Below are 12,147 nucleotides of genomic sequence, written 5' to 3'. Positions count from 1 at the left end.
TTCTCCCTTCTTCCATTCCTTTCTTCCTCCTTTCCCACCCTCCCTTCTCCATCTATCTTTTCCTTACTTCCCTCCCTTCCCTCCCCTTTCTCCCTTCCTTCCATCTCTCCCTCATCTATCCTGAACACGAAATCATGGCGATGTTCTGGCAGTCGTAAGTACGAGGATCGGTGCTGTTGTAACTTCGGTCGCTAAGTGAGTAAGCCGAGGACTATTGAGGCAGGTGTCAAGACCAGGTGGAGCGTCTGCGAAGGAAACCTGCCTTCTTTTCGTCCACAGAAGACAGCGGAACTCCTGGCCACAATCAAATCATCGTCTTTATTTCCAATAGGACTTTGTTTTATACAGCGGCCCCCTCAAGAGGGGTAGAAATGGGGTCCAGTGGTCTCCCACCCTCCCCAAAATCCAGAGTTTCAGCTCCTGCCTGCTTCATTTGGGTTGATTTTCTTAAAAACTGGTCAGCCCATTGCGAGCTGGGTGCTTCGCCGAACAAGCCAGCCCAGGTGCAGAAGTGAGAAGGATGGAGGGGGAAAAAAAGACAGAAATAGATGGAAAAATAGACGGAAAAAAGAAAGAAAGAAAAAAATCGGGGTGGACAACTTTTTTTCGTGGTTTGGGCTAATTTGGGTTAATGCAATCCCACAAGGCTCTAAGGTAGGGGTTTCTGAATTTGGCGACTTTAAGACTTGTGGACTTGTAACTCCCAGAATTCCCCAGCCAGCAAATTACACAACTTTTAAGAGTGGTGGACTTCAAGTCCCAGAATTCCCCAGCCTGCAAATTACACAACTTTTAAGACTTGTGGACTTCAGCTCCCAGAAGTCCTCAGCCCGCCATCCTGGCTGGAGAATTCTGGGAGTTGTGATCCACACATCTTAAAAGTTGCCAAATTTGGAGGGTTTAAGCAATGCCACCTGGCACCAGGAGAATTAAAGTTCAAATCGCTATTAAAAGAAATCGATTCCCCGGGGGAAGAAAGGAAATTAAAATTATTTTCCTTCTACTTTGGACCTTTAGATTCATGGCTTTATTTTTTTGAAGGGGTTTCACAGAATCTTAGGGTTGTAAGGGACCTCGGAGATCATCTAGTCCAACCCCCTGTCCAAATGGCTCTTCTTAAAAACTTTTTTTCGTCTTTGCCCCATCCTTCCTGGAGGATGTTAGATTGGCACAGGGATTAAATCTTTTGCTCGGTGGGCATTTAAACTCGTATTGAAAGCTGTGGGACAAAGTCACCAAATTGCAAAATTCCCCAGGCCCGTCTTTCTCTCTTCCTCTTTGGCTTCCGAATTAAAATCTCCAATTTTAAAAAAATTTCTGGGGATTCTGATGGAGTGGACAGGGTGTTTCAAGTCACGCAGGGCATTCGGCTTCGATCTTAATTTTATATATATTTATTTTTAATGAGAAGAAGCAGAGAAAACGCAGCCGAGAGGGAGTCGCTGCATGTCTGACTGCTAAAACAGGATCTTTATTTTTTTTTCCCCTGCTCCCCATCAGCAACCAAGACTTTAATTAATTATTTAAAGAATTAACTTGAAATTATTTAATTAAAGAGAGCAGCCTCCTGGAAAGGCCGAAACACAGAATAAATAACATTGCTTTTTTTTAAAAAAAAAAACCCAAATAAATATTTTTGCAATTTTATAAGGTTATGTTTTATCATTTTAAAATTTCTTTGAAATCTCAGTATTTTAAATCTTCATTTTATCGTTTGTATACCTTGTACGCCGCCCCCAGAGACTCTCTTTGAGGTGGATGGGCAGTTAAAAAAAAAAAAAAGAAATAAATATCAAATAAAAGAAGCGTTCGGGAGGTTTACCGAGTGAACTTATCAACTCTGCTCCTTAAAGATTTATAGAACGATTAAACCATAAGGGAACTCGATCGATCAATAAAATAAATTCTGCAAAAATCTGCTTGTTTTTTGTTTTGTTTTTTGAAAAAGGAAGGCTGATCACTGGATCATGAAAGCAAAGCCTCCACAGCCAGGAGCAGCCTACCAGGTTAAGGCTGTTGCTTTTGAGCCAGCTGCCGCTTTTTTATTTAATTTATTTAAGAAAATCTGGGGCCAGGATCCATTCGTTTTCTCCCCCCCCCCCCCGGCTGGCTTTAAAAACCCATTAAAATCAAATTAATTTGAATTATCGTAGGAGGGAGGGGGGGGCTTTCTTTATATGGAAAATATAATAAATATAAAACCGCTGCCAACCTTAAAAGATAGAGGCTGGCTTTCCTGAATGGAGATGCTCGTAATTTTTTAGGCGGAAACAGGATGAAAAAGGATGGAGTGCGTGAAAAGGAAAAAAAAAAAAAGAGAGAGACCAGAGTGGGAGGGAGGAGAAGAGAGAGGTTGATCTATCGCCATAGCAACAGATGCTGGTCTCGGCATCGCTCTGCTGTCTGAGAGCATCCAGGAAGAGAAAAAAGAAGAAAAGATGGAAAGAAAACAGATTCCCCCCCCCCAAAAAAAACCCCTATGGAGCGTCTCGGGGTGGAGAAAAAGAGGGGAGAAGACCCCCCCCTTTTCCTCCTCCCCAAAATGTCTTCTTCCCCACTCTCACCCCTCAATTAAATAGCTGCCAAATATCTGGAAATTTTCCCTTTTGGTACTTTTCCGGTCCTCTTTTGTTTTTTTTTTGAGAAATGGAGAGTTTTTGGCCCCCAGACTACCCCCCCCCCAAAAAAAGGAAGTGGGGGGGGGGGGGAACTCAAAGGTGGACTAAAGGCAGGAATCTGTCCCACCCAGGAGAGGGAGAAGACCCCCCCCTTTTCCTCCTCCCCAAAATGTCTTCTTCCCCACTCTCACCCCTCAATTAAATAGCTGCCAAATTTCTGGAAATTTTCCCCTTTGGTACTTTTCCGGTCCTCTTTGTTTTTTTGAGAAATGGAGAGTTTTTGGCCCCCAGACTACCCCCCCCCCCAAAAAAAGGAAGTGGGGGAGGGAGGGAACTCAAAGGTGGACTAAAGGCAGGAATCGGTCCAACCCAGGGAGAGGGGAGAAGATGGAGGGAGGGGAGAGAAAGAAGAAAGGGGTGGGGAGGGTTTGTCTTCTGCACCCCAAATCCGTTCGCGGGATTTCCCCAAAAGTTCAGCGGAAAAGCGGCCGGCCGTGAGGGGGAGGAACGCTGGCTTCGTTCTCCAAATTATAACCGGTGTGTGTTGTGTGTTGTGTGTTGTGTGTCGTTATCCGGAGCACAGGAGGGGAGAGCAGAAAGACAGCCCACCGCTCTGGAAAGGAAAAAAAAAAAAGACGGCGGCGACGGCGGCTTATCCGGCTGGTTACGGCTTTTGTCAGGCACGGGTGGATCCATCTCGGCTTAGCGTTTCAACCTCCAGGAAGGATGTTGGTTGGTTGGTTGGTTGGTTGGGTGGGTGGGTGGGTTTCTCGGTTCACCCCGGTGGTCGTGGTGGTGTGGATCGGGAGGGTCCTGCCCCTTCGGTTGGCGCGATTAGAAACTCACCAGGGTATAAACCATACTGGCGGGAGAAAAGGAGAGAAAGAGGAAAAAAGGACTTGTTATTCGGATCCACCCTGAAGTATATTATATTATAGACAGTCCTCGGGTTTACGGCCACCGTCGAGCCCCACATTTCTCCCGCTAAGCCAGGCATTGGTTAAAGGGAGAGGCGCCCCGCTGCACGACCTTCCTTGCCCACCGGCGTTTAAATGAAACACTGAGGTGGTTCAGTTTAGTAAGACGGTCGTTAAGGGAGTCTAATCTGGCTTCCCCCCTTAGCTTGGGGTTGTCAGAAGGTCGCAAAAGGGGATCTGCCTCCCTCTTTCCCTCCCTTTTCTTCCTCCCTCCCTTCCTTCCTTCCCTCTTTTCCTCCCTCCCTCCTTCCCTCCCTTTTCCTTCCTCCCTCTCTTCCTTCCTTCAGTAAGTCAAGAGCTATCTTCATTTCCCTTCCTTTCTTCCTTCCTCCCTCCCTCCCTTTTCTTCCTCCCTTCCTTCCTTCCCTCCTTCCCTCCCTTTTCCTTCCTCCCTCTCTTCCTTCCTTCAGTAAGTCAAGAGCTATCTTCATTTCCCTTCCTTTCTTCCTTCCTCCCTCCCTCCCTTTTCTTCCTCCCTTCGTTCCTTCCCTCCTTCCCTCCCTTTTCCTCCCTCCCTCTCTTCCTTCCTTCAGTAAGTCAAGAGCTATCTTCATTTCCCTTCCTTCCTTCCTCCCTCCCTTCCTTTTCTTCCTCCCTTCCTTCCTTCCCTCACTTTTCTTTCCTCCCTCCCTTCCTTCCTTCAATAAGTCAAGAGCTATCCTCATTTCCCTTCCTTTCTTCCTTCCTCCCTCCCTTTTCTTCCTCCCTTCCATCGGTAAGTCAAGAGCTATCTTTATTTCCCTTTCTTCCTCCCTCCCTCCCTCCCTTCCCTCTTTCCTCCCTCCCTCCTTCCCTCACTTTTCCTTCCTCCCTCTCTTCCTTCCTTCAGTAAGTCAAGAGCTATCTTCATTTCCCTTTCTTCCTTCCTCCCTCCCTTCCTTCCCTCTTTTCCTCCCTCCCTCTCTCCCTCTTTCCCTTTTTCTTTCTTCCTTTCCTCCCTCCCTCCTTCCCGGTAAATCAAGAGCTATCTTCCTTCCTTCCTTCCTTCCTTCCTTCCTTCCTTCCTTCCTTCCTTCCTTCCTTCCTTCCTCCCTTTCCTTTCCTTTCCTTTCCTTTCCTTTCCTTCCTCCCTTCCATCGGTAAGTCAAGAGCTATCTTTATTTCCCTTTCTTCCTCCCTCCCTCCCTCCCTTCCTTCTTTCCTCCCTCCCTCCTTCCCTCACTTTTCCTTCCTCCCTCTCTTCCTTCCTTCAGTAAGTCAAGAGCTATCTTCATTTCTCTTCCTTTCTTCCTTCCTCCCTCCCTTTTCTTCCTCTATTCCATCGGTAAGTCAAGAGCTATCTTTATTTCCCTTTCTTCCTTCCTCCCTCCCTTCCTTCCCTCCCTCCCTCTCTCCCTCTTTCCCTTTTCCTTTCTTCCTTTCCTCCCTCCCTCCTTCCCGGTAAATCAAGAGCTATCTTCCTTCCTTCCTTCCTTCCTTCCTTCCTTCCTTCCTTCCTTCCTTCCTTCCTTCCTTCCTTCCTTCCTTCCTTCCTTCCTTCATTTCCTTTCTCCCTTACTTCAATAAGTCAAGAGCTATCTTCATTTCCCTTTCTTAATAATAATAATAATAATATTTTAATTTGTATACCGCCCTTCTCCCGAAGGACTCAGGGCGGTGAACAGGCAGGTAAAATACAAATATACACAATAGTTAAAACAACCCTTAAAAAACTGATTAAATTAGCCCAAGTATTAAAATAACTTACACCCCTATAAAAATTACAAAAATTTTAAAAACCCATCGAATTCAATTAAAATCTAAAGATAAAAATCAAGCTAGTCTTCTTTCTTCCTTCCTCCCTTCCTTCCCTCTTTTCTGCCCTCCCTCCTTTCCTTCCTTCCTCCCTTTGGTAAGAAGAGCTATCTTTATTTGTGGCAATGTTTCTGGTTATTTTGGGATAACCGATGAGAGAAAAATGGGGTAAAATCTGAGCAACTATGCAGACCTGTAAAAGTCAGGACTCACCTGTACAGGTAATAGAAGAAAGACAACAGATAAAAAGCCAGTTTGCACCATGATTCTTTCTGGCAATAATTTAAGATGTCAGCATTCATGATAGAGACGGCATCGTACATAACTTCCGAGCCATCAGCTGGGCGGTGAAAGTACCTGCAAGAAAAGGAAGGCAGAAAAAAATAAAAATAAAAAAATAAGAAGGGGCTTGTAAAAACGTCCAATGGTGATCTCAACTGGCCAATTTCTTTGCCTCAAAATGGCTAACCGTGAACTCAACATGGCCGACTATGACCTCAAAATGACCAATTTTGACCTCAGAAATGATCAATTCTGACTCAGAATGACCAATTGTGGCCTCAGATGACCAATTGTGATTCAGAATGACCAATTGTGGCCTCAAATTGAGCTACTGTAACCTTAGAATGACCAACTGTGACCTCAGAATGACCAACTGTGGCCTTAGAATGATCAACTGTGACCTCAGAATGACCAACTGTTGCCTCAGAATGACCATGACCCCAAAATGACCAATTTTGACCTCAGAATAACCAATTTGGTTTCAGAATGACCAATTGTGACCTCAGAATAACCAACTGTGGCCCCAAAATGACCAGTTGTAACCTCAGAATGACTAATTGTGTCTCAGAATGACCAATTGTGTCTCAGAACGACTGTGACCTCCGAATGAGCAACTGGACTCCAAATGACCAACTGTGACCCCAAAATGACCAATTGCGACCTCAGAATGACTAATTGTGATTCAGAATGACCAACTGTGACCTCAGAATGACCAATTGTGGCCTCAGAATGACCAATTGTGTCTCAGAATGACCAACTGTGACCTCAGAATGACCAATTGTAGCCTCAGAATGACCAATTGTGGCCTCAGAATGACCAACTGTGACCTCAGAATGACCAATTGTGGCCTCAGAATGACCAATTGTGTCTCAGAATGACCAACTGTGGCCTCAGAATGACCAATTGTGGCCTCAGAATGACCAACTGTGACCTCAGAATGACCAATTGTGGCCTCAGAATGACCAATTGTGTCTCAGAATGACCAACTGTGACCTCAGAATGACCAATTGTAGCCTCAGAATGACCAATTGTGGCCTCAGAATGACCAATTGTGTCTCAGAATGACCAACTGTGACCTCAGAATGACCAATTGTAGCCTCAGAATGACCAATTGTGGCCTCAGAATGACCAATTGTGTCTCAGAATGACCAACTGTGACCTCAGAATGACCAATTGTGGCCTCAGAATGACCAATTGTGTCTCAGAATGACCAACTGTGACCTCAGAATGACCAACTGTGACCTCAGAATGACCAACTGTGACCTCAGAATGACCAACTGTGACCTCAGAATGACCAACTGTGACCTAAATTGTCTTTTTGGAGCAAGATGGGATGGATTCAAATGACCTATGTTGGCTCATTTGATTTGGGGCATGGGGCAGAAAAGAGGGAGAGAGGCAGGAAGGAAGGAAGGAAGGAAGGAAGGAAGGAAGGAAGGAAGGAAGGAAGGAAGGAAGGAAGGAAGGAAGGAAGGAAGGAAGGAAGGAAGGAAGGAAGGAAGGAAGGAAGGAAGGAAGGAAGGAAGGAAGGAAGGAAGGAAGGAAGGAAGGAAGGAAGGAAGGAAGGAAGGAAGGAAGGAAGGAAGGAAGGAAGGAAGGAAGGAAGGAAGGAAGGAAGGAAGGAAGGAAGGAAGGAAGGAAGGAAGGAAGGAAGGAAGGAAGGAAGGAAGGAAGGAAGGAAGGAAGGAAGGAAGGAAGGAAGGAAGGAAGGAAGGAAGGAAGGAAGGAAGGAAGGAAGGAAGGAAGGAAGGAAGGAAGGAAGGAAGGAAGGAAGGAAGGAAGGAAGGAAGGAAGGAAGGAAGGAAGGAAGGAAGGAAGGAAGGAAGGAAGGAAGGAAGGAAGGAAGGAAGGAAGGAAGGAAGGAAGGAAGGAAGGAAGGAAGGAAGGAAGGAAGGAAGGAAGGAAGGAAGGAAGGAAGGAAGGAAGGAAGGAAGGAAGGAAGGAAGGAAGGAAGGAAGGAAGGAAGGAAGGAAGGAAGGAAGGAAGGAAGGAAGGAAGGAAGGAAGGAAGGAAGGAAGGAAGGAAGGAAGGAAGGAAGGAAGGAAGGAAGGAAGGAAGGAAGGAAGGAAGGAAGGAAGGAAGGAAGGAAGGAAGGAAGGAAGGAAGGAAGGAAGGAAGGAAGGAAGGAAGGAAGGAAGGAAGGAAGGAAGGAAGGAAGGAAGGAAGGAAGGAAGGAAGGAAGGAAGGAAGGAAGGAAGGAAGGAAGGAAGGAAGGAAGGAAGGAAGGAAGGAAGGAAGGAAGGAAGGAAGGAAGGAAGGAAGGAAGGAAGGAAGGAAGGAAGGAAGGAAGGAAGGAAGGAAGGAAGGAAGGAAGGAAGGAAGGAAGGAAGGAAGGAAGGAAGGAAGGAAGGAAGGAAGGAAGGAAGGAAGGAAGGAAGGAAGGAAGGAAGGAAGGAAGGAAGGAAGGAAGGAAGGAAGGAAGGAAGGAAGGAAGGAAGGAAGGAAGGAAGGAAGGAAGGAAGGAAGGAAGGAAGGAAGGAAGGAAGGAAGGAAGGAAGGAAGGAAGGAAGGAAGGAAGGAAGGAAGGAAGGAAGGAAGGAAGGAAGGAAGGAAGGAAGGAAGGAAGGAAGGAAGGAAGGAAGGAAGGAAGGAAGGAAGGAAGGAAGGAAGGAAGGAAGGAAGGAAGGAAGGAAGGAAGGAAGGAAGGAAGGAAGGAAGGAAGGAAGGAAGGAAGGAAGGAAGGAAGGAAGGAAGGAAGGAAGGAAGGAAGGAAGGAAGGAAGGAAGGAAGGAAGGAAGGAAGGAAGGAAGGAAGGAAGGAAGGAAGGAAGGAAGGAAGGAAGGAAGGAAGGAAGGAAGGAAGGAAGGAAGGAAGGAAGGAAGGAAGGAAGGAAGGAAGGAAGGAATGGGAAGGAAGGAAGGAAGGAAGGAAGGAAGGAAGGAAGGAAGGAAGGAAGGAAGGAAGGAAGGAAGGAAGGAAGGAGGGAGGAAAGGAAGGAAGGAAGGAAGGAAGGAAGGAAGGAAGGAAGGAAGGAAGGAAGGAAGGAAGGAAGGAAGGAAGGAAGGAAGGAAGGAAGGAAGGAAGGAAGGAAGGAAGGAAGGAAGGAAGGAAGGAAAAAACAAAACACCCTGTTGGTTTTTAGGGACAATTTTTAAATGGAGGAATGAATTGGATTCCTGCTATTTTCTATTTAATAACGCCGAGCTTCTCTTCCACAGCTCAAAATCTCAAAAAAAGACATCGGAAGGATGTCCCAGCTGTTCTTTTTTTAGAACCAAAACTAGCTATTTCGACATATATATAAATATAATGCTCATATTTACCCCACGAAGGTCTATTTTTGCACCCTGCAACAAATAAGGACATCTACATTGCCAGTTGACGTATGTAAATAACATCTGTTAAAACAACATTTCCAACTTTTTTTTCTCACTTTCGGTAAAGGAGTGCAAGTTTTTGGAAGTTAAAAACTTCTAGGGGGTAAGTCCTCGTTTTACAACAATTGGTTTAGCGATTGTTTTGAAGTTACAGCGGCACTGAACTACTACCCCCTACTTATGACTGTCACACATCAAAATTCAGGTGATTGGCAACTGGGATTTCTTCCTTCCTTCCTTCCTTCCTTCCTTCCTTCCTTCCTTCCTTCCTTCCTTCCTTCCTTCCTTCCTTCCTTCCTTCCTTCCTTCCTTTCTCTTTCTTTCCTTTTTCTTCTTCCTTCCTTTCCTCCCTCCTCCTTCCTTTCTTTCTCTTTCTTCTTCCTCCCTCCCTTCCCTCCTCTCCCTTTTCTCCTTCCTTCATCATCCTTCCTTCCTTCCTCCCCTCTTTTCTTTTTCTCCTTCCTTCCTTTCTCTTTCTCCTTCCTTCCTCCCCTCCCTCCCTTCTTTTTCTCCTTCATTTTTCTCTTTCTTCTTCCTTCCTTTTCTCTTTCTTCTTCCTTCCCCCTTCCTTTCTCTTGCTTCTTGTTTCCTTCCTTCCTTCCTTCTCCCCTTTATTTCTTCCTCTTCCTCTCCCTCTTTCCTTCCCTTTCCCTTGCTTCCTTCCTTCTTCCCTCCCTATTTTTCTTCCTTCTTCACCTTTTCCCTTCCCTTTTCAGCCCCTCCCCCCCACCTTCCCCAGCAAGAGATTTATCCTTAACAAAATGCAAATTTAAAAATGAGATTTCGGGTTAAATACCTCTCACAAAGCAGAGCTTATTATTTTTAAATGCATAGCTCGAATGGGTTGAATTCTCCCCCCTTAGGGAACGAGGAGGATCAGTTCTATAATCCAAATTATAAGAGTGTCTTTTCCTAGACTGTTTTTTTTTCCCCCTTTAATCACCTTTTTGTTCCCATCTGACTTTGTTCTTTGTGCTGCCGATTTCCTTTGTGGCTTCACAGCACCACTTTGAGACCCTACCCCACCTGCTCCCCCCCTCTCCCCCCCCCCGGCCTTAAAACAGGGTCCCTAAGTCCTAAGATGTCAGAAGCACAAAAGGAATGAGAATAGAGAGAGGGAGACGTTGGATCTGCAAACCAACTAGAAAAAGCCACTTTGCCCTAAATTGTCTTTTTGGAGCAAGATGGGATGGATTCAAATGACCTATGTTGGCTCATTTGATTTGGGGCATGGGGGCAGAAAAGAGGGAGGGAGGCAGGAAGGAAGGAAGGAAAAGAAAGAAAGAGGGAGGGAGGGAAGAAGGAAGGAAGGAAGGAAAGAGGAAGGGAGGGAGGAAGAAAGGAAAGGAAATAGTAAGGAAGAAAAAGAGGGAGGTAGGGAGGAAAGGAAGGAAAGGAGGAAGAAGGGAGAGGGAAGGAGGGAGGGAACGAAGGAATGGAGGAAGGAAGGAAGGAAGGAAAGGAAAAAGGGAAGGAAGGAGATAAAAGGAAGGGAGGGAAAGAGAAGGAAGGAAAGGAGGAAGGAAGATCGCCCTTAAAGACAGCTACTAAGAATTTCCAGTAAAACCAAATATATATACATACATACACCTTTTGGTTTTTAAGGGAAGATCTATATCTATATCTATATTTATATTATAGATAGATAGATATAGATATAGATCTTCCCTTAAACACGAAAGATGTATGTATGTATGTATGTATGTATGTATATTTAGTTTTACTGGAAATTCTTAGTAGCTGTCTTTAAGGGCGATCTTCCTTCTTTTATATATATATAAATACAATTATTATCAGGGGGATGTCTTATTTTTGGGGAAATGGGGTGTGTGTGTGTACACATATATACACACACATACACACACACACAAACATATATATGTTTTCTGAGGTTTTCGCGGGTGTTTGTATGTAGGTCTTTGGTTATTCAGGTTTTCTCCCGCGTAAAATTGGAAGTGTCTTGGCGACGTTTCGACGAAGTCTCATTCGTCATCTTCTGGCTTCAGCTTCATGCTTCTAGAAGCACGAAGCTGAAGCCTGAAGACAACGAATGAGACTTCGTCGAAACGTCGCCAAGACACTTCCAATTTTACGCGGGAGAAAACCCGAATAACCAAAGACCTACATACAAACACCCGCGAAAACCTCAGAAAACCTATATATATATATATATGCAGGTTTTGGTATGTTCGGGTCTTTTCCCGTGTAAGATTGGAAGTATTTAGGTATTTAAGTATTTAAATATTTAGCCTAAATACTTCCAATATTACACAGGAAAAGACCCGAACATACCAAAACCTGCATGCATATACCTGTGAAAACCTACGAAAACAAATATATATATTCAGGGTTCAAAAAAAATATAAGACAGGGTCTTATTTTCGGGGAAACACAGTGCGTGTGTTTGCCTGGCCAGTGGCCACCTGATATTGGGATAAAGGGTGGGGGGGGGATGGACAAGGGGGGCTTCTTCCCTCTTACCTCCACAAGTGGTAGAAGAGGAGGGGGATGTTGAGGCCCAGAGTCACCCATTCAGCTGCACAAAGGAACATCAGGCAGAAAAGGCCATGGATGGAATATTCCGGAACCACGAGCTGTCGGAGAGAAGAAAATTCAGATCCCCCAACCTCCCCATCAGATTGCAAACAGATGGATTTCTTCCTTGGGAACCCCCCCCCACACACAAGGCGCAATCGCCCCGCAATACCGTCCTTTCCTACTGCGCAAAATCCTTCCTTGTTATAAACGGATTTATTCGATGCTCCGTTTTCACGAGTCTAATCGGAGCGATCTTGACAACCTTAGCGGAAGGGATTTTTTTTTTTTTTTTTTGCAAAGATGCCTCATTTAACAAATTGCCCCCCAAAGAAAAGATTATTTTCTCCCTCGTTTTATTTATTTGGGGCTTGCATAATTAGCCAGGCAACCTTTAATCTTATTAAAACAAACTCTGATAGAAAAGATGAGAGAGAGAGAGAGAAAGAAAGAAAGAAAGAGGGAGAAAGAGAGAGCAAGAAAGGGAGAGAGAGAGAGAGAAAAGGAGAGGGGGAGAAAGAAAGAGAGAGAGAGAGAGAAAGAGCAAGAGGGAGAGAGGGTGGAGAGAGAAAGAGAGAGGGAGAGAGAAAGAGAGAGAAAAAGGGAGAAAGAGCAAGGGAGGGAGAGCGAGAGGGAGAAAGAGCGAGAAAGAGAGGGAGAGAAAGAGAAAGAAAGAGAGAAAGA

General features: G+C 45.1%; 1 protein-coding gene across 2 annotated transcripts in view; it reads right to left on the bottom strand.

The window, feature by feature from the left end:
- Nucleotides 1-2,898: 2,898 nt before the first annotated feature.
- CNIH2 (cornichon family AMPA receptor auxiliary protein 2) overlaps nucleotides 2,899-12,147 on the bottom strand; it is a 40,178-nt gene continuing 30,929 nt past the window's right edge. For both annotated transcript variants that reach the window (XM_058159929.1, XM_058159930.1), the window contains 3 exons: nucleotides 11,410-11,522; nucleotides 5,543-5,686; nucleotides 2,899-3,480 (listed from right to left, as the gene is read on the bottom strand). In XM_058159929.1, coding sequence (XP_058015912.1) covers nucleotides 3,453-3,480; nucleotides 5,543-5,686; nucleotides 11,410-11,522 — 285 coding nt within the window. In that variant the 3' untranslated portion in view covers nucleotides 2,899-3,452. The remainder of the gene's footprint in view (nucleotides 3,481-5,542; nucleotides 5,687-11,409; nucleotides 11,523-12,147) is intronic.

The sequence above is a fragment of the Ahaetulla prasina genome, chromosome 17, assembly GCF_028640845.1.
Source record: "Ahaetulla prasina isolate Xishuangbanna chromosome 17, ASM2864084v1, whole genome shotgun sequence".
Classification (NCBI taxonomy): Eukaryota; Metazoa; Chordata; class Lepidosauria; order Squamata; family Colubridae; genus Ahaetulla; species Ahaetulla prasina.
This window is presented reverse-complemented; position numbering and strand designations above follow the sequence as displayed.